At 35.0% G+C, this 23,252-nt stretch overlaps 1 protein-coding gene across 2 annotated transcripts in view; it reads right to left on the bottom strand.

Moving 5' to 3' along the window:
- Positions 1-23,252, bottom strand: part of RUBCNL (rubicon like autophagy enhancer) — a 1,197,353-nt gene that overhangs the window by 299,078 nt on the left and 875,023 nt on the right. For both annotated transcript variants that reach the window (XM_044071584.1, XM_044071583.1), the window contains exon 10: positions 15,429-15,493. In XM_044071584.1, the coding sequence (XP_043927519.1) occupies positions 15,429-15,493 (65 nt within the window). The remainder of the gene's footprint in view (positions 1-15,428; positions 15,494-23,252) is intronic.

The raw sequence follows: 23,252 nt of genomic DNA on the forward strand, positions 1-23,252 counted from the left end.
TAATAAAAGGTCAGTCATTGCAGTTAACAGAAGAAATTAAAACTGACATCTTACTATCAGTTAATTACACCTCTAACACACAGTACTGGAAAATATTTAACTGGAAATACTTAAATAGAGCATTTTTAACACCAGATAGAATTAAAAAGATCAGTACTACTACAAATGGTTTTTGCTGGTGGTGTGAAAAGTCAAATAAAGCAGACTGGATTCATATTTTTTATGAATGTAATAAAATTAAATCATATTGGAATGGAATCAATCATTTTTACAATCTTTATTTAATGAACCCTTTACCTTAACTAAAGCATTGATTATACTAAAGGTAAATGAAGGTCTCTACCTGAATAAGACAAATATGTATTTGTTATGGACAATACTTGCTATATCTAGGAAATGCGTATCCAGAAGTTGGAATTCAAATACACCCCCGACCTTGGAAGAATTCTTCACTTTACTGAAGACAACTACATCGATGGAAATAAAAATCAAACAACTATAAATCTATCCCAGGCCATTGGTAAATAATCCTCCGAAGAAAGTTATATCTTTGTTGGACACTCTGCAATAATCAATATTGTATCTCTGATAACTGATCTGTTAATTCTATATTTAATAACATAGTGTATATAACTGAAAGTCAGGCTATTGTAAATATTGTATATAGTTGTTTAAAATGATATTTAAAAATATTATGTAAATGTTATTTTAATTGAAAATAAACATTTTTTTGAAGAAAAAAGAATGTGAGGGCTGGGCCAAAGTTATGGTGGCCTCTGGAAGGATCACAATAGAAGGCTTAGGTCTAACAGGTGTTGGACCAGGAGGCTGCAAAAGCACCTCACCTATGGCAGTGATCTCTAAACAAGGTGGAGAGTTGGACATGGAAATGCCTTTGACCCCCCCCCCCCCCGTACATCCTTCTTTGGATGTTTTTCTTTGTGTTTCTTTAGGATGACAGTCTGGGAACTAGCAGACACCATCATATGTGAAAGCCTAGCCATACCTGCAGCTAGATGCTGTTGGAGGTATTTGACCCTATGCATGATTGTTGTATTGTTGAACATAGCACAAAAAGGGCAGTTAGACATGTTGTGCCAAGACTCTAAATAAAAGGGACAATAGGTGCGGATATCTTTGTGAGAGATCCATTTCCCAAAAGAAAAGCAATTATTATTTTTTTTAACTTGAACTACATCAAACCTCTTATAAGTATAATGAAAGTCTTTAATGGGTACTTATCTGAATAACCCTAGTGATTTAAGCTGACCAACAGACTGCTCTCAAATGCGATCTTATGGACTGGACTACACAGCAAGAAAGAACTGAAGATGGTGCTAGACAATGTTCATTTATAGCATCAACATCCTAACATTAGACAGCAAAGGAAGTCTGCTAGCTGGGGGATGGTAAAAGACACTGGTATTCAGGCTGAGTTGGGATTCTGCATGACAGGAAGTCCCGAGCCTCTGTAGTGCAACACTGGCTACAATGAATATCAGTTATATCTCCAGGAAAGGTACTCATAAGAAAGTAATTTTGTACTTCCATTGATCCTTCTAAAATATGTTGCTGTAACCATTCTGATGTAGACTATATGATGCTGCTTTGACTTTTATGTCCATTTTACTTTTTTTAACACTACGCCTTGCCACTGTTTGATGATGCTGAAGAATAGCATGAACTCTTGGTTCTGAAACTTTCCAGTCACTGCTGTTCTATATCATGTGTTAAAATTTCTCTCCTTTAGTACTGGTGTTCTGACTTTGTCTCATAATACCCAGGCTATCTGACCATGGCACAGCCATATTGTATATAGAGACAGACATGAATGAATTCTAGGCAGAAACCTGTATAAAATTCTACAATTTCTGATCGTTCTCATGCTTTTCCTACTACCCACACTGCACCCAGAAACAGCTATTCATTTCACACCACAGATCTGTGTACATCTCCTCTACCCCTTTTCCCTGCCCCCAGGTGCGATACAATTGTATCTGCACAACTGCATTATGTAACACTCCTCTTCTATATGCTACATCTTATCATTTGTGGAGCACTTGCAATAGGGGCAACAAGTACACAGTTCTGCTTCTGAATTCCATTCCCATCAGCATTCCAAGACTAGGTGACTTCCACACCACTGCTGGTATTCAGCATAGAGGCCATTTATAAACTGAGTCGTCCATTTGTACACTGGCAACTTCTTTTTTCCTTTGCTGTGGAAATACAGTTAGTTAAATTTCTTAGAATAGTCAACAAAAAACAATACCTTGTTTCATTCTTTTAGTACAGCTAAAGACTGCAACAGTTCTTTGAGCTCATATGAATATGTACATTACATACAAATATTTTATGGTAGGCAATAATGCTTTTGTAGCCGACCAATATAACAGACCAATATACCAATCCCATAATTAGTGTCCAAGTTATTCTTAAAAGTATCTTACTAGGGCTTCTTTTAATATAATTTTGTAATCTATTCCTAGTGTCAGCTACTTTCTCAGGGGACCAATAAATACATCTTTTATTCCTATATAGTCCTCTACATAGGTTGTCAGATTCTTTTCTATTACTATTTGATAAACTCAGAAATTCCCATAGGTAATTGTTTCTCAGTGCTATATATACCTGCATAAAGTCTCTTCTTAAATTTCTATATAAGATATTGTAAAAGTACAGATGGGAATGAATCACCACAAGAGCTTGTAACTCATATGCTCTTCTCGCAGAAGTTAGAACAATGAGTAGCACTGTTTCCCTAGATAAGAACTTCAAATTAGACACAAGCAGATTCAAAGGAAGGAAAAATGCATGCTTCTCCAGTTCAGAATTAAGTTCTCAAGAAGGAACCACCTGTCTTCTAGGTGCACAAATATGCAAAACCCCTTTGAAAATCGGTATCACCAGAGGCAGGATACAGTGTTTTTTTTTTTTTTTTTTTAGGGGGGGGGGGTCCATGGGCAGAGAAGAAGAGATAGCTGAGAAGTAAATCTTGTCAGTAAAGTAAGACAAAGTCACACAGATACTGTAGAACTGAAGAACCCAAGGAATCTGAGCTTTAAAAAGATCCTGGTTAATGTTTAGGCACCAACTAGAACATAGTTTCTACTCGGTCATATATACTTTTCTAGTAGCTAAACAAGCTGATACGTCGTGGTCTGGGCCTAAGCAAGGAAGGCAGTAAGAGTGGAAATCCTTATGAGGTATTTGTTTCCCACAAGTTAAACAATTATTTACTTTGTCTGACATCGGCTAAGGCAAGAAAGAGTCCCCAACGGGGTACTTAGCTTTTTTAGAAGTCTTCGGTAGCTGAAATCTCTGGATCTGACCAACCGGCACTTGCGAACAGCTTCTGCTTCGGGCACCGCGCGGCAAGAAAGACTGAGGAAAATGGCGTCGGCTGATGCCTTTATACCCCAGGAGCTATGACGTCGAGTGAAGTGCGACATCAGCCAAGGCCAGACCCAGACTTTGGAATCCGGCCGATTGAAGGGCTGCCTGAGGCAGGACAACCCATATGTTATGACTGCAGATGCATCCTTGAAGGACATCATAGTTTCTACTCGGTCATATATATTTTTCTAGTAGCAGGTTTCTTATGCTCTTTTAACATCTGCTGCATGTCCTCAGAAAACAGATGCCTAAAAAAGTATTAAAATTCTATCACCCAGGTGGTGAACTGAATAAATTGAATGCTCAGGTGTATCAAAAAAACACATGTCCTGTGTGAATAAGTCCTTTCTGTGAGGAAGCTTGTGGTAATTGCCCTTGCCATTCTCAAAAGAAGGGAGAACCACTTCTGCCTGGGCACAAAAGAAGTTACCAAAATTATGCTTGTAGAATCTTTCTGGATCTTTAGAAGAACCCTGGCTCTATCAGAGAATTATATGAAAAGGTACAGAGTAATATTTTCAACCATGGGAATAAAATTTATGCATCTATCTTCCAGGCCTTTGTGCAGAGTCCTGGAGCAGAATTTCTTTAACTATGTGCTAGGAATGGAGGCAAACAGATCAAGCTGAGTACATTGCCACATTTAATTCAATTCCTGGAAGACCCCTGGATGCAACCTTCATTCATGAGGGGCTGTTCTGTTCCTTCTCATTTTGCTGGGTTGCTAGTTCCCAGGCTACGACAGCTAGTCTACAAAGCCAATATTATTTAAAAAGCCACTTAGCATTATTAAAAAGATTTGGAGCAGTTTCCTTGCCTGAGGTCTTTAACATTTCTTGCTGCAGCTCAGTCTGGAAGTGTCTCACTGGCTCTACGTCCATCATTGGACATAGAGCCAATGAAGGACTTCCAGGAATTGCTGCAATTGTTTAACAAAAGCAGGTATTTTCAATGTGAGTAAATTAGTGTGGTATGTGCAAAGATGTTTATTTTCAGTACAAGCAATACATGCAGCAAAGCTGAGTTAGACTATTTATTTTCAGCAGAGAACACCACAGAAAACTCCTCAAACAGATATTGTATGTGCAAAGCTAGAATGCTTATTTTCAGCAGAGGCATTCTGGTGTGTGTGTGTGTGTGTGTGTGTGTGTGTGTGTGTGTGTGTGTGTGTGTGTGTGTGTGTGTGTGTGTGTGTGTGTGTGTGTGAAATACCCCAGTTAGGGGTACTATATTGCTATAGATAGTTGGAGGGGTAGCAGTCTAAATCCTCCACACCAAATACCAGACATTAATTTTTTCTGTTTTCTTTGCTAAATTACCGAGGATTAGAGTCAGTCAGTGTCAGTCAGTATCAGTCATTAGAATTTCATATTTTTTTGTGTTTTACAGAATACATGATGCAAAACCTGTTGTTCTGTTAACTTTTTAAGTGCTTTAGAGCATCTATCTCCAGTTTTGCAGAACATCTCTGATTTTGCCTTCTCCTGTTTATGCCTTGTCCTTAAGCAAGTCACTTAACCAGGCATTGCTTGGGGCAACTGGAAATGTGGATAAGCTCGGCAATAGCTCATGGATTTCAAGGCCAGTAACTATTTATTTTATGTATGTACTCATTTATTTAATAGTTTATTATTTACTTATATTTATAACTATGTATGAAACAGAGTAGTTACGGCACAAAAGAAGAATACTGATTGTAATAAACAGTAACAAAATAGTATGTTCTTTTGGTGTGATCCTTGGTTTCCTTGCTCTGTTGAATATTGATAGTTAATTACTTAGCTCTGAATAAACTGAAAAGCAATAAAGTCTCACAAAAAAGCTGCTTTTCAGAATTAAAAGAGGTATAAAAGATCTCATACCACAACACTGACTTCTGTGTTGCTTCATTTTAAAATAACAAAGCTATTGTGTAGCATTTATTTCATTTGTCATGCCAAACTACAAGTTTTATTGATAGTTTTGATGACATCATGCTGAGTGGCTCTCCACACTACAAAGTGTAAAATGCAGTCGTGCAAAAACTAAGTATCACATGCAACATTTTTGAAAAGTAAACATGTGATTCTGTTAATTAGTTTCTTTCATTTTTAAGTTGGTAAAGTCCTTAGGCAGAAGTGCCGCTCTTCAGGAGGAAGCTGGGATAGCCATCTAATTAACTGATGTTCTAAGAGTCGTACAGCAGGCAAAAGAAGACTAAAAAATAACTATAAAAATTCTCCTGAAACATTAATAGAACTTGAAAAAAATAATAACTAACATGCAAAATATGTCTAACTTGCACTTTAATAATGCTAAATCAAAATATCTCATTATAAATAAAAGTAACACAACAAATACAGTGAATCACTTAATAGGCAATGAATCTACTAATGTACAATATTTAGGTGTTCATATTTGTAATAATACAGAGGAGACTATAAATCATAATTATGAAAAAATAATAATTTCTTTTAATCTAATTACATCTTGGAATAAAATTTATATATCTTTTGAAGATAATCTATTTATAATTATTAAAACAACATTATTTCCCAAATTATTACATATAACTCAATCTCTTATTTTATCACCTAATAAGAAACAAGTAAAACAATAAATAATTATTAAATTTTGTTTGGTATCCTAGCAAACCTAGACTGAATATAAATCATCATTTTAGTCCTTCGTGTAATGTAGGAATACATTTTCCAAATATAGAAACGTATTCCAAAGCAACAACTATAAAGATTGGTTAGATATAATTACATATTTAACTGGAAAATCTTACAATCTCATCTGTTCTTCAATAGTACAAATAGGCTCATTAGATTTAATAAATTTTAATTTATGTACTCCCTTTTGGTTTCATATCTAGTATAGTCAAGTGAATATATATTCTCCATCTATTTCTAATTATATAAACTCAATACTAAAAATATTAAAGAAAATAATATTGTCAAATTAGAAAAATAAATTTTGGTTGGAATCCCTTATTTATTTTTCTTTAATAAGAAAGCATACAAATAATATACCAATGCAAACATAACTCCTGGAAAAATCAAAACTGTTATTATGGTTTTCAACGTATTAAAGGAAATATAGTCATGTCAATAGATACTATCTGTCAAGAGTTTAATTTCAATAATAAAGATGTAATTTATCTACAATCAATCTTAACTTCAATCCATACCAGATTCTCTTCTTTACCTAACTGAAGTTGTACTACGATGCCAGAATGGATACAAATTTTATTTGAAATAATCTACAATTTTAGAGAACTGGAAAATTTAATTTCCAAATTACATTTACTAATATCTAAAGATAATTGCAATTCAAATGAAAAATTTTGGAACTTTTTTCTCTAAAGAGCATTTTCTAACGTTTATGGAGAAAGTAAAAGGCAACTTCTATCCTCTATTGAAAACTCTTCTTGGACACTCAATTGCAGTATGTTTACTTGGAAATTTTGTTTAGAGCTTTTACAACCCCTGAAAGATCTTTTAAAATGAGAAAGGAAACTAATATTGAATGATAGTGATGTAAAAATCATTTAAAGACTAATTGGTCACATATGTTTTATGAATGTAATATGGTACGAATTTTTGGTCAAAAGTCAAAGAACTTTTTAAATTTTTATGGAATGATACCTTTATTTTAAAGAAAGAAATGGTTCTGTTTAATATTCTAGACACATCTAATTTGAAAAAAAGATTATTCATACTTTACATGGACAATACTTGCTAGGGCTAGAAAAACTGTCACAAGGAACTGGAAGACTTCTACTGAATCAAAGTTTGAAGAATGTCTCATTCTTTTAAAAGACACAGCAACCAAAGAAACTGCAACAAAGGAGAAAAGAATTTATGCCAACAAATTAAAGGACAACCCTTATGCCCCTTATTGACTCATTTTCTTCATCCAGTTAATTATTATAATTTTGTTTCTATGATCTCACATATCGTCTTGCTTATTTTTTTTTTTTATAATCTTGATCCCAGGTCTTTTGTATATATTGTAAATAGTTACATTATAGTTTTCTTTTCTAATAACAAGAATTATTTCAATGTATATGTTATATTAATGTCAAATTTTATTAATCTTATCTATTTCAATTTGTTTTCTTAATAAAACACTTTAACCAAAAAAAAAAAGAAGACTGAAAGAATTAAACCCAGGACTGCCTTTGCATTATAAACTGCATTAACAGCTTATGATTTAATCATTTGGACTAAAGTGGCACACATTGACAGGTAACAAATGTTAATCAGACAATAAAGACACCTGACCATGCCATTTTCTACAATTTATATAGCCATACAACTGGAAAAAAGACCTGCCTAATCTGCTAGCATGGACACTTCAAATAACAGGCAGAGCTAAACATCTCCAAAAAAAATAATAATCTGATGCCATGTTTTATAATTAACTATTCCACTACAGTGCAAGCACTTGCAATGTCCTTCATTTTGAAAGTATAGCAAACATACTAAGACATTACATCATGCCTGAAATAATATTTCTCTTTCCAGTTGCATGGAATACTTAGAAAATAAAAAGCACCACAGTGTCCACAATAGTTGTTTAAAAATCCAACTTTTCAGTTGCATGGAATACTTAGAAAATTAAAACCACCATAGAGTCCATAGTAGTTGTTCAAAAATCCATTATAGTAGAGGTATAAACAAAACACAACTTCTTCTTCTTTTGGCTTTTCCCGGTTAGGGGTCACCACAGTGGATCAATGTCCATTCATGACTGGCAGTGGAGTTTTACGGTGTCGAGTTGCCAGCCTGGTGCCCAACCTTCCACAGAAGGCACACACATGCACGCACTCATGCCTATGGCCAATTTAGTGTGTCCAATCCACCTACAGCATGCCTTTGGAATGTAGGAGGAAAGTGGAGCACCCGGAGGAAACCTACGCGACCACAGGGAGGACATGCAGACTCCGCACAGAAGGCACCCCAGCCGAGGATCGAACCGGAGAACCTCTTGCTGTGAGGTGGCAATGCTAACCACTGCACCACCGTGGCTGCCCATAAACAAAACACAACAAAGCATAGAAACTGATATATATGTATCTGTGCAGGCTTACTATCACAGTTACAGGAAAACAGAGTGTTGTAAACTGCCACAGCTATTGGAAAACAATGAATGCTCCAAATTACCAAAGCTACAGGAAAACATAAGTGCTGGTGACAACCACAGCTACAGGGAAAACAGAGTGCTGCAAACTACCACAACTACAAGAAAACAAGAGTGCTGCAGACTGCTAGAGGAAAACAAGAATGCTGCAAACAACCACAGCTACAGGAAAAAAGAGTGTTGAAAGCTACCACAGCTACAGGAAAACAAGAGTGCTATAAACTACCAAGGTTGCGTATCAGACTCTTTCTTTTGATTATGCTTCTTAATTTGATTTCCTTGAAAATGTTCATGAATTTTTGCATGTCTATAGGCTGCAAGAGGCATGACATGATTTTACAGTTTAAGAGAATGAGAGGTACACATTTTAAGGCTTATAACCGATATTCTTATTTCAATGGAAAGGCTGTGCAGGTCAGTTTAGTACACAGAAGCCATAAACTACTACTGACCCCAAAGATCTTCACTGATGTGCAAGCTTTTCTAGATGATTTATTTCATAGCTATATTTATTTACATGTCAGGTATATGCATTTGTTAATGAGGGTTGAGCACTAATCACAATGGACCACCCTCAGAGTCAAAAAATGAGTGTTGACTCAGTAGAAAGAGATATAACAAAAAGCTGTTACAACATTTTGCAGTGTTTTAAAATGTCTAATCAAGAATGTTGCTTAGTAAGGTATTTTGACATTTTTTACTGTAAAGACAGATGAAATCCTAGGTGTCTGTAACAAAATGTGATATCTTACAAAGAAGAGAAAGATTGCCAAGGAAGTTTGAACACTTCAGGAAAAGTGGATTCAGTTTGGTTTCATTAGTAGGAAAAGAATGCTATCCTGTGCTACGTGTAGAGATGGACAAGCTGTAAATAAGAAATCCAATGTTTACAGTCAGTTCATGGCAAAACATGCTCACATGCACAATATATTATACTGATGCACAATGAAAAGTATTTAATGTGCTGGCAGCAAAACTAAAGAAGGTGCAAAATGAGCTGACATAGTTAACTTCATCTGGGCTTTTCATTTGGTTTGTACGTTAAAGCCACTCACTGACAGATATTTTCTGAAAAGCATACTTCTTGAAGTGGCTCCACACCTGTTTGCAGACTTCCAAGAAACAGGCAAAATAATTCATCAGATTCAAGATTTGCCAATGCCTGCTAAGACTGTGAAGGACCATGTCCTACAACTATTTCAGGCTGTGACTCTTAGGTACACTATGACAGTGTAACATCTTTGCATTTTTGTTAGCACTACATGAATCCACACACATCAAGAACATTGCAAAGTTTGCAATAATGGTTTGTTTTGTCAACAGGAGTATGGTAAAAGATAAACTACTTAGCATTTGATTGTTGAAAGAACAAACCAGAGGAAAAGATACTTTTACTTGTGTTTTGGATTACTTTCTAAATGAGAACATACCTGTGGAAAAGTTTGCTAGTGTTTGCACTGATAGAGCCTCCACCACCACCACCACCACCACCACCATGAGTGGTTTCCAAAAAGAGCTAGTGAAGATGCAGCAGGAGAAGCAATAAAGAACAATTTCCACATTCCCATGTTATTTAATAGAGGTCTCTATGTGTCCAGTCTGTTGAACAAGAGATGGCAAATTGTACAGTATCGGTTGTAAAAACTGTCAACATGATTCTTCCAGGGATATAAATCAAGACCACTTTTGACATATTCTAGAAGAGCTAGATTGAGAATATTCTGGGCTACTGATGTATAACAATGTCCAGTGGCTTCCTAGAGGTAGAGTCTTGAAGTGATATGAAGACCGTTTGGCAGTAATCAAGCAGTTTGTACATGAGAATGATACTGTATATGAAGAGTTACACAGTTGCCGATAGATATAGAAACCTTACTTCATGGTTGACTTGAATTGTCACCTGAACAATCTAAATGCTGGTCTTCAAGGAAGGGGCAATGTTGTACTGTCACTGTGTGACCAAGTAGTAAAATTTTCATGAAAACTAACAGTTTTCCAGAATGCCCTAACAAGATGAAGTCATTATCATTTTGAACAGTGATAGAAGTTTATAGCAGAGAAACACAAGCAGGAACCCAGCCAAGAAATATACTCTCTGGTGCTGAAAAAAGTACTTACTGGGCAGATTACCAACTACAATCACCATTTAATTATTCTGACAGTATGTGGCAAGTCTCCAGTTTATTACCCTGCCACATCAGTCACTTGTGAATGAAATGCAAAATCTTCACTGGTGATTTTGAAGTGGAAGGTATGAAAATAAAGGAGGTGCAGATCTCAGCAAATAAATTTAATATGGAAATTTAAAACTTTAACATCTGGAAATACTGAAAACAGAGGTAGTGGCAGCACACCAAGTGGCTGAGAGAGAGGCTGCATGCTTATTTTCCAAGTTTGAACATAACTACCAGATATCGTCAATAAAGCAACTTGCTTTATGTGCTTATCTCTATGTATCTGTGGAAGCAGGTGTTCTTGCACAAGAACTCTATTAAGAATATGTTCCACTCCTCTTTAGATATGTGCACTCAACTAAAACGTACCAGCTATCAGCAGAAAGGCAAAACGATACCAAGGCTGACATACTAATATTTACATTTATCTTAACTGCAAATACCACTTTTCCTTTTGCAACAGTCATTTGTTTTTGCAAAATGTACAATGTGGTGAAGTAGTTTTTCATTGACATTGTCATTAGCAATTTTGTTTTAAGAATGAAGTCTCACAGCATTTGTTTGCTGCCTAGCTTTGCAGCATAGTGCTCCATAAACAGTAAACAAATGTGTATAACAGTGCTGACAATACTGTGTAAGGACAGAAGTGCACCTTTATAAATTATTTTCAGTAACTGTTCTTAGTGAAGCTGGTATCACAGAGTTCACATTCTGGGTCATATTTATGGCAACAGTCTTAGCAGAAAGCACTGTGCCATCCTATAATCTATTTTCATGTAAATGCTCTTTGTCAGGTACATGTATCACATTCATTACTGTCAGATAATTATACTTCCTGGTACTTTGCTTGCTTAGTGATTTTAATAACAGAAGTCCTAAGGTATTCATTTGCTGTACAGCTTTGTTGCACAGACCTCCACAAATATTGACCTAAGGTGAAGAACAGTACCTGGAAAACTGCATAAAGACAGTAGTGTACCCATATAACTTATTTGCAGTAACTGCTGTTTTGTGAAACTGTACTGTTCCTTTTATGTAAACCAATATTTAGTTTGTTCAAGTACATTGTCCTACATATTCACAGTAGAAAGCAATGCATTGTACTATAAACTGTTTTCAGTGAAATGTTCATAGTTAGGTATATTTATCAAATATGGCAGTACACATATATAATTTGTTTTCAATAAAATGTTCTTTTTCAACATAGTCTGTGTCTATCTTTCCTGAGCTAATGTTTATTTTTCCATAAAATGACATGTATATGGAATAGGTAATTGTAGCCATTATTTTTTAAATTATCACAGTCAGACAGTTGAGATGTGCACAGTCAGTAAATGGCTACAACTGGTGGGTATGGCAACAGTTTATGGCGAAAGTGACTCACTCCCCCTCCTGGCATAATTTGTTTCCTTCAGTTAAACACTCATATTTTAAGCAAAATCAATCAACTTCTTTTGATTTATACCTCATTCCTATTAGTACTACTGATGTTTCTATCAGTGTCCATTAATTTTGTGGTTCACAGAAAATTTTTCTCCTCTCTTTGGAAAATTTCCACTAGAAGCAAATGTTATGATCGTTTCAAATTTTGTACAGAAAGCCATGGATATGGTTTAAAATGGTACTTTCATCCCAAAAATGCAGCAGTTGTGTTATTTTACAGGAAACATGCCCACAGCTCTGATTACTTATAGTTATGTGTCACACTACTTTCAGAGGATGTAGACTAGGCTTCTTGCTGCAGGCAGTGCCTCTATACACCTGCAGGTGCTGCCAGTTTAACAAACCAAGCTACCACCCTCCCACAAGGATGGACAAGTCACTGTGGGTGACTGAGCCCCATTCTTCCTTGCTTGTTCCCTCCACATGCCACTTGTTGATCATGCTTATCTGGAGCACAGTCACAGCTTTATCCCTCTGTACCACAGAGGCAGGTGATAATACTAGAGCATCTGAGGAATGTGAATCTTCATGGTCGGAGAAAAACACAGTGAGAAATGTTGAACTGATAAAGCAAACTCATCTCTAGATGAAAGTGGAGACGAACTAATATCACTTTTTTTTCCTTATTTAAGGCCTTCAATGTACTGAAAACTCTGAAGACACTAAGTATATGCCATCTCCCTGTCTTTCACAGTCTATAGGATGCAGAATGAAAACAGTGGAACTGGTTCCTTTGGAAAGAGAAGAGCTTTCCCTTGGCAGTGTGTGTGTGTGTGTGTGTGTGTGTGTGTGTGTGTGTGTGTGTGTGTGTGCGTGTGCGTGTGCGTGTGTGTGTGTGTGTGTGTTTTGTGTGTGTGTTGGGGGGGTACCATAAAGATGTTAGGCTCATCAGTCTCAGTAAATTCCTAAACCGTCACTGAAACATCCAACATCCGGCCCAAAATCATGTAGTTTGCAGCAATGCTGGTAAAAGCTCAATAGGTTTCGTTTTAAATTTGCCATTATGCTTACACCAGATGGGTATGGATGTCTCAATAGATCTAGCCAAAAGGAAGTGAAATTTGAGTTATTAGGCAGCAGCCTCAGTCCCATAATTTGCTGGGGAGCTATACCATTTGTGATGGTTAGCAAGATTAGTAAAAAGTAAATAATCAGTTTGGGAGTTATCCCTGAAATAGAGGAATTATTAGGGGCCAAAAGTAGTGTTTTATAGAGAAGAACACAATGAATTGGTTGGATTTGACTAGAGAAGGGTTAAAAACAAGATTGCACAACTGGGAGAAATGTTTGTTAGAACAAGATCAAGAAGGTTAACATCTCTGGTGGGTAGAGGGACACTTTGGTCAAGTGTGATGGCATTTACAAAGTCCAGTAATCCCTGGAAAAATCTGTTAGTAACAAATGTTCGCCAGTTTATGTGCAAATAGTTGATGTCACCCATGAAAAATGTATTTGGTTTGACTACTAACTTTTATAACTAGCTAAGGTATCCTGCATGCTGTGAAGGTGTCAAATGAGAATCTATAATTGGTTATAACATGATAATTAATTGTACTGTATGCAACTAGGACTTCAACAATTTCCAGATTTGTATCATGCAAAATCTGCTGAAAAGCAATGGAGTTACACATAAATACAGTTACTCCTCCACAGCTGCTGGTGGGTATTGATGCATGGCAGGCATTGTACCATGGAATGCACGGAGTAATGCCACTATAATGGAACCAGGTTTCTGTAATTATTCAAATGCTGATGTCTTTGAAGTTAAGGAAGATTGCAATGTCAGACATTTTGTTGTTTATGCTTCTGGCATTTAATATTACTAGCTTATCCAGATTGTAGTTTGATATGTTGGGATGTCCATCATGTGACCTCTGCCTATAAAAGGCACTATGGGGAAGCAAAATTTTTGCCACTATGCAAAATCCTTGGGGTGAAGGATGCAGGTCATCCTTGGCAAAGCAAGTGGCTCTATTGAGCATTTCATCTCATGCAGATATAAACACCGCATCTCCCAAGAATGACATCAGTTTATTAGCCAACTACTGCAGCTAATTTTGTTATCCTTGAATTTAAGCATAATTTTTGGTGATAGGAAAATGTTGCTCATTACCAGGGTGTTGCTGTCTTCAAAAACATGAGCACAGAGCTCAACAATGTCTCTCTATGCAACTGCCCCCGGGTGGAACAACTGAGATCATTCACTCCCATATGGGCCTATGGACCCTAGAGACATCCCTAATCCTTGCACCAGAAAGGCATCTGCTACTTTATCCTTAGCCAGCCTGTTAAGTGTTATGTTCATATGTCTTACAAAGACATTTCTGGGATATGCTGCAGGCATATGGGATCTTAAGGGTAGAGGCTTGCAGCACGTGTGATTCCCAAAAATAGCAGATGTGGGTGCAGAGGCAGATGTTTTAATACTTGTACTACAAGACTTAGATAAGCTAATAAGACGTCTAGGAGGCTTAGGAGGCTGTGAATGTGTCATAAATGTCGATATATAATTAGGTACATATTTTGTATTTTATTAATAAATAAAGTGCGGTTTTACTCCTGGTGCGCTATTTCCATTTTTTGTTATTTATTCAAATATGTGTATACATAGCACATACAAGAGTTGTTCAGTTTTGGTTGTGAAATGCACCAGTCCTACAAGCCATTTGACTTAACTCTCAATAATTCCATAATATAATGAAATAAATAACAGCATTATAAGAGTTAAATGCTTTCATCCAAAAAATCAGGTCTTCATTAGAACTATTTTTACAAGATTTCAAAGATTTAAATAATCCATTTAGTAGCCACATGACTAAACCATTACTTAGGTTTAAAGTGCACTTGCCCACTAAGATAAAAATAAATACAAATTCAATTATTTAAAATACAAATAAAACACTTCACAAGTTCATAATAAAATGTCCATTCTAATAGAGAAAGATGTTTTTTCCACATTTGTTGAAGCTCATAATTTGGTAGCACTTTTAATTTACTATCAGATTGACTGCAGCCTACGATTTACTGTCTGCACCAGTGTCATCAATATTTATGTAACTAAAGCAGCAATATGGCATTTGAGTCTCAGCACTAGTGCAACTTAATACTCACAAGGTGATTGGCTGTAAAAGGCTTCTGCTAAATTTGCACCACTGTTTTGGGTAATAGACAAACCATGCCACACCCAAATTAGCTTTGCAGTCTACAGCAACATTCCAGAGCTGCAGTAATTGGCTCCTATGCAAAAAAATACTCACTATTTATTATTATGGCTTTCAAGGTACTTACTTGGCTCAATTTCAGTGCCACAGCCAGCACAAAGAAAATTCTGAGCAGCTACGACAGCTTCTCTCCTACATTAGTAAACAGAAACATTACCAGATTACTAGAATATTTTTACACAGTTATAATCAAATATGTCAAATATTCAGCACATACATTATTTGAAACATATTTACTTGCACTACATTCTTTTTAATTTCAAAATTAGTTACTGAAATAGAACTTTATTCAAATGGTATACAACAATAAATATCTAGAGTATATTCATTAAGTCCAAAAGTCATACAAAACAACAAATACACAATTCAAAATCTGTTTGAATCTGACTTATTTTCAAATGGCCATATGCACCTTGAATATACCATAACAGCACAATAAGTTTCAAGGGTTGTACAAATTAAACACAATCTAACATTGACTATAATATATGTAATAGTGAAAACTTACAGTGAAACATAACCCTAAACGTCTAGTATATCAAAGAAAAAGGGCTTTTATGCTTTCATGAAAACACTAGACATTTTTATTTATTTGAGTTTTAAATTTCATATTGTGTATGTTTTGCTGAAACCACATAATCTGTCAATTATGTTTTATTTAGACCACATTTGTTATCCCAAAAGAAATAAAACATTTTTTTTTACTCATACATTGCAAAAAGGAATCCCAAACAAATTTTGTGGATAAATAAATAAATAAAAGCTGTAAAATATTGCCGACTCTGTTGGGTTGAAGATGGTATAAAAAATAAAAAAATAAAAATGATGTGGGAAGTGGGACATGGGGAGGTCAGAATGTAATAAATGCACCCCAATGAAGGAGGAAGGAAAAGGAAGGGTCAGAGGACATGGGTGTTTTTCCCGGAGAAAAAATAAGGACTTGCGAGTTGTTGGAAAATGGCAGAGCAGAATTGGTTTGAGATGCAGCATATAACATAATGGATACTACATAACGGAAGCACAGGATGGTATAATACAAAAAATGTAGGAAGTGGCACACAGACAGCATGCAGACAGCACAGAAAATCAACACATTACCTTACCTCAGAAAAATCTTTTCCATAAGACTACCACTGCATAAGACACATACCACAAACATACAAAAATGTACTACATTAGACATATCACCTTACTTTACCCTTTTTTTAACCCTAACCAGTAACACACACATCTATTCACACACGATCTATCATCTACATTAGCCCTTATGCTAATCCTAAATCAATATACACACACTTACCTTGCTCTATCATATTCACCCTTTCAGCATAACACACACACACACACACACACACACACACACACACACACACACACACACACACACACACACACACACACACACACACTCACCACTCACTCACTATACCAAACATGTACATAACACACTTAACTAGTCAAGTCAACAAAGTTACAAATCAACACACACACATAAGTATATATTCCCTTTTTCTCATTTAAATCTTCCTGCTCTGAGGATCACAGTTGCAGTCTTCTGAATTTCAACAGGAATAGAAATAGAGTGAAACAGCACCATTTTAAGTCTGATAACAGCAAATGTAAACTAAGATTGAGGCCTGCATGAGTTCTTCAATTCTAATATTATAGGCACAGCAATTGGAAAAATGCCAAAACCAGAAGAAAAGCAAGGATTGTGGAGATTTTAGAAATGATGCACCCTCTTACAAAGTATGTGTCAACACATTTCAGATAGCTATGCCCGTAACAAAACTAGTATACCAAGCTGTAGCTTGGGACTGCAGCTCTAAACAAGAGAAAACTTCTGAAATACTCAAATAACTAGATACAGCAGTACCATCATTAAAAATTCTATAATGCACATAAGCAAATTATTTTTCAATAGATTCCAGTAAGGATGGTACAACATTTGCACACAAGACGTGATGAGATAAAAAGGAACTGTTGGAATGATAGAAATCACATGAATAGTCTGCAGTACAGAAATACAAACAGATACAGACCAAAGACTCTCACAAAGCATATTCAAAAATTCCTTGTACAAAGCACCTCCAAGGCTGTAGATGATGTTATTTAATCTACAGAAGCATGGTCTGATAAAGTACAGATAAAGCAAGGAAATACACAAAACTGATTTGTTAAGTTGAGCAAATTTATCAAACACAAAATAAATCTTAGAAGTAGAGATTTTATTTATTTTGGTAGTTGTTTACTGATTTCTTAATTAATCAATTAGTTAATTGGTAAGGTGGGCTAGTGTAGGGAACATTTTCATCTATAACCCAATAAAAATGCATTAATTATAGTTATAACATTATACAAAGACATTCATGTCAAAGTTAAATATATTTAGTGAAGTAAATAAATGAATCATAAAAGGAAAGTTTAACAAAATACAAAATGTTCACCTAAAGTATTCTATGGGCAATAGCACAGTTACCTATGACAGTAAAAAGTAAAAGACTTCTGTGGCTGTATTGACACAGACTTGTAACTGCAGTTACTGAAAGAACTCAAAAGGAAAAGTTAGCCACATCAATCAGTAAGGAAAACAAAGATTTATTTTATTTCAATGAAGAAATATATTTGTTCATTTGTTAATCGGGTAGGTAGGCTTGTCCCAATACCCTTTTCAGTCTCAAACCAGGCACAGTGAGTATTTAACAATACAGAGTAGTTTTGAATATTACAAAGCAATAGAAATGTTGCAGAACATACAGTGTGATACAGAGTTTTTTCAAGTATTAAAAGATCTTAATATAGCTGACTCTAGGAACATATATTTGAAGATGCTTGGAAAATGAACATGTTTCATAGCACACATATAAGAATTTATTTTTTTATACTTAAAGCATATATTTTCATATTTAAAGCTCAGTTTTAATGATTATCTTATTAGTGTTTGCTTTATGTTTACTGCAGCACGGTGCAGACTGAAAGCATTATACTGAATGGTCTGTGTCTATCTTTTTGCCCATTAAAGAAGTGCAGCAGTATTTACTTTTTATGTATGTGACAATCCTTTGTCTGAATTTAATGTAGCCTGTTATTTTTCTAGGGTTATAGTGAGGTAGTGCTACTTAGCAGGTTAAATGATGCTAGGTTTTCAGCAATGTCAAGAATGAATAGAGGCTTTTCAAAAGACAGGTTGTTTTATTCCTGTTTATGGAAGTTATATGGGAGGTTTTTACCACTAGTTTTTGTTTTTCCTCTCAAGGTGGGACAGTACTTTTCATAGAATAATTTAAAGGTGAATGTTGAAAGTAACAAGGCAGACTGGGCTGTGGTTAGGCTTGCCACCCTTCATTGCGCCCAAAACTGGACCAAAGCCACACCCCTTGAGCCTCCCCCAACACCGCCATCTCCTTCTATCGACCCACCTACCTCCCATCCATTTTGTGACATCATAAACTCGTCAGGGGGAGGAATAATGTCCTCTTTCCTGGACATTAGCACTACTTTTCTTAGATAAAAACAGAAATTTTACAAACTCGGAAACTCTATTATTTAAAACAGAACATCAGAGTTTGTACAGGGCTTTCCAGATTACCAGACAATCAATTTGTTTTCCAGATAGTCTGGAAAAATTGGATATGTGGCAACCTTAGCTGTGACTGGTAATTAGTTTATTTTCAATAAGTTTCAATCGTGTTTGCTTCTGTTGGGATAGAAGAATAAAATGATATAATGGTTTTAATTTTGTAAGCATTTTTAGAGGAATTTGGTGTAATAATATGGATTGTGTATTCCAGAAGGGGAGTTAATACACTGTAAAAGCATGCTGATCACAAGGGGATAATATGAAAAGATATTGAATAGAGGTTTTAATTGCTCACCATTCTTCTCTGCTGTCATAGTAGTGTGCATTTTAAATAACAGGATGGGCTCTATATAGTTTTTTACCTGTATAATTTGATGTTTACTTGCAGCTAAAAATATTAAACATTTACATTTTACTAATTTTTGGTAGGTACCGAATAACAAACCTACAGTTTTTATGGTGTTCATTTTTTAGATTGTTAGCTGTGAGTAGCCGGCATAATCAAGAAGTAATTTGGTAAATCTTTTCTGAATGTGAGTTACAGATGCATCCACTCTACTGAGGAAGTTGTATGCAGTTTGTGATGTCATCTATAGAAACAGAGAACATAATGATTTCAAGACAATACAGTTGTGTAAGTAAACTCACTAAAACAGTAGATGTTTGAATAATCACTGCCACAGTAGCCTAAGCTATATGGGTTATACCTGCAGAGGATATAATAGCCAGATTCCAAAGCTTCAGGATACCTTCAATGAGCCCAAGCCATTAGTCAGATCAAGCTGAGCTGACAAAACAGAAAGGTTTGTATGCCAAGCCCTTCAGAGCTTTGATACCAACTGAGAGAGTAAAGCTAAGCTCGAAGAGGACATTACAAGGGAAAGAAAAGTACATGTCCAACACTGGCATGAAAAAACACACCAAAAATAAGAGGAATGGAGCAGCTAATGCAGTACTGATCATTTGAACATCTACTGTTATAGTAAGCTTAATTACACAACTGCATCATGGTATTCATGCTGATCACTGCTGCAGTAGCTTAAGCCATATGGATAGATTAGCATGGCTTACTAAAACTGGGAAGTGGATGGAGGAGGGTCCAAGAGCCCCTGAAGAATGGTGTAAAAATTGATAATACTGTTCTGTATCATAATTAACTGGAAACACTGTAATGAGACTGAGAATGAAAAGTCTTTATCTGTTAATTACCCAAACTCATGCCTCTCCTTGATGGACCAAGTCTTGTGTACTTCCCAGAATGAATTTTACAAACATAGTAGTTCATTTAATAAGGCTTTATTGATGTTAATTAACAGTACTGATAAACAATTAGTGTTCAGAGTTACTGCACTTCATATTCTGATTGCCCTGAACATCTTTATTTGACCTGTCTTCTGTGCTCAGGCTCAGGTGTCTGCAATCTTCTCTGAAGTAACAGGTTGAACAAACTCACTAACCTTAACTAAACTGCTATCCTGAACACAACATATTATATTGCTTCAGTCCAGTAATTTTTCTTATTTACTTCTTCTAACCTTGGTCTCAGGCTTTGTCTCATATATGCTTTATTTTAACATTCCATTAAGAAGCATTCGGTAGCTGAGAAGATTGCATATTTTCCTTGAGAAAAGAACATTGTATATCTCTGTAATTTTTACACATTGTATGCTTAATCTTTTCTTTGTAATAAACTGTTTCTTATGCTTGATCAGAAAGGTTATTTTTCTTTCTGCTTAACTGTCTTTTATGCATAAATGAAACACAACTTATTTTACCCTTTAGACTGTCTAATGTCTAATAACTACTTTAAAATGAAAGTCCCTAATCTAACAGCTGCCCCTGAGGTCCATGATGAAAGTCTACATGAGCCTACTTCTGTAGTTACCTTACATTTATATTGATAACTATGGTATACAGCTTTATGTTACCTGACTTATAATCTGAAAATTAAAAAAAAAAAATTATTTGGTAAACCTGCAATTTTAATTTTGACCACTAGGTGTCACTTGAGAATTTATGGCCTGTTTGGATTGAAGATTTTTTTTTTACTTTATGCTTTAATTATAACTAGGGAATCATTTTCTTTATCTGGTGAATAAACTTGCAGTTTTAATTTTGACCAATAGGTGTCACTTGAGCACTTATGGCCTGTTTGGATTGAAGTCTCTTAACTTTATGATGTGACTTTATATTACCGAGATTTATAGTCTTTAGAATCTTTAAGTCTAACTTTTGATGTATGAGTGATATATTTAAAACCTGTACATTATTCTTAAAATGAATGTATTTTAATTCTGAGGTGTTTAAATCTGATTAACCTGTCATTGTGAATTTTTATTTAAGTTAGACAGAGTATGAACTGTTAACCCTGCCTATTTTTCTTTTATATCTCTTATGCTGTAATGGTAAAGTTACACTGTTTATTACCTATGCTTTTTTACCTTATGAACTGGTGCTTTAGTGTATTATGTCTTTTTCTTATAGCAAATGAAACCTTTTCCTGTCGTTATAGATTTACATACTTACACATAGTACTGTTTGTTTTTATTGTGTAGCCTATCAAGCATGATGGACATTTTCTGAAAACTAATTGAAATCTGCACTAAAAAGATAACTTTTTAAGTGGTCTTGAAACATAATTACCATATTCTGTGTTAACTTGTATCTATAAATTTTTATTTAAATTAGCTCTATAATGCTACTTACCTTTTATAACTTTTATGAATATTTATGGTCTATAATAGTTTACTAAGATTTGCACTTTCTGTATTTCAAGTCTATACCTTTGCACTGTATGCTAGTGTCCTTAATTGTGGACTAATGTGCAATCATTTTGTAAAGTGTACTGTAATTTGTAAAGCGTGCACTGTAATCTGTAAACTAATTGACAAATTGAGACTGCCCTGTTATGCCTTGAGTGCACTGAATAACTATTACTACCTATTCTTCAGATAACTTACCTTAATAGTTTACTAAACTTATAATTTCTGTATTTCAAGTCTATACCTTTGCATTTTATATTGGTGTATTTTTTTAATTTTCTGACTAATGTAAAATAATTATGTAAAGTGTACTGTAATTTGTAAATAATTAACAAATTAAACCTGCCATGTTATACCTTGAGTATAATGAATAACCATTACTACTTATTATTTAAATAACTTATTTTAATAAGCCTATAAAATAATTATGTCACTTTACCCTTAACTAATGACTAAATAATGTAATTCTGTTACTTTACTCTTAAACTAATGACTGAATAATGTTTTGAGATTTGAATGAAATGTACTATACTGAACACATAACTGAATATGAATGCTATTTTCTGAAACGATTGAAATTTACATTAGTGTATACTGAACATTTAAAATAGCTGTGTATATTCTGGAAACTAACTAAACTAATACTAAAAGAATATCTTTTGCCAGTGTTAACTAAACACAGATAAAAGCATAACTGAAACTGGTACTACTGTACAATTATCTGAAAACATGAGAACATTCTGATTGTCTGAACATAGATAAACCAAAACTAATACTATTGTACAAGTGTCTGAAAACATGAGAACATTTTGACAGTGTTACCTGAACACAAATAAACTGAAATATGTTATTGTTATATTATGGAGACTAAACTATTAATATTTTTGTCAGCATTGACTGAACATTGATAAAAAACTGAAACTAATACTGTTTATAACTGTTTGAAAATATACATACTTACTTTGCAAAAAAGAGGTCTATTGCTTTTACTACAACTGATGCATTGACTGTTAAACTGTACATATCTGTTATTTGCTTTTTCCCGCTTTTCAATGTACAAATGCAATGATACTTTTTCCTGCTTTTAAATGTACAAATGCAATGATGCTTCTTGATGCTGATGTACTGAAAGTTGCCCTGTAATGTTGCCAGATGGTCCATATTCCTGTACAGTTTTAACGCTATTGGTGTTTGCTATAGCAATAACCCACGCCTGGGTGTGGGTAATGCTGGATTTACCCATGGTTGGTGTGGTTTGGTCATGAAGGTGAAGCCAACCGTGGGTAAATCCAGCATTATCCACACCCAGAAGAGGGTTATTGCTATTATACAATGACATTATTTAAGAAAAAAAAAAATTACTTTTCTTAAATAATGGCATTGTAGAATGCCTCCTTGCTGCCCTTCCGCAGCTGTCTGGTATTCTGCAGCAGTTCTGATGTACTGCGCATGCGTATGCCTACGCAGTACATCAGAGCTGTAGGCAAAAGCAACGGAGAAAGGAAAATCTCTGTTGCTTTTAACAAACTGTCTCGCTATGTTAAAGGAG

This window comes from Protopterus annectens, chromosome 5.part0 (assembly GCF_019279795.1).
Source record: "Protopterus annectens isolate FY-2018-M chromosome 5.part0, PAN1.0, whole genome shotgun sequence".
Classification (NCBI taxonomy): Eukaryota; Metazoa; Chordata; order Ceratodontiformes; family Protopteridae; genus Protopterus; species Protopterus annectens.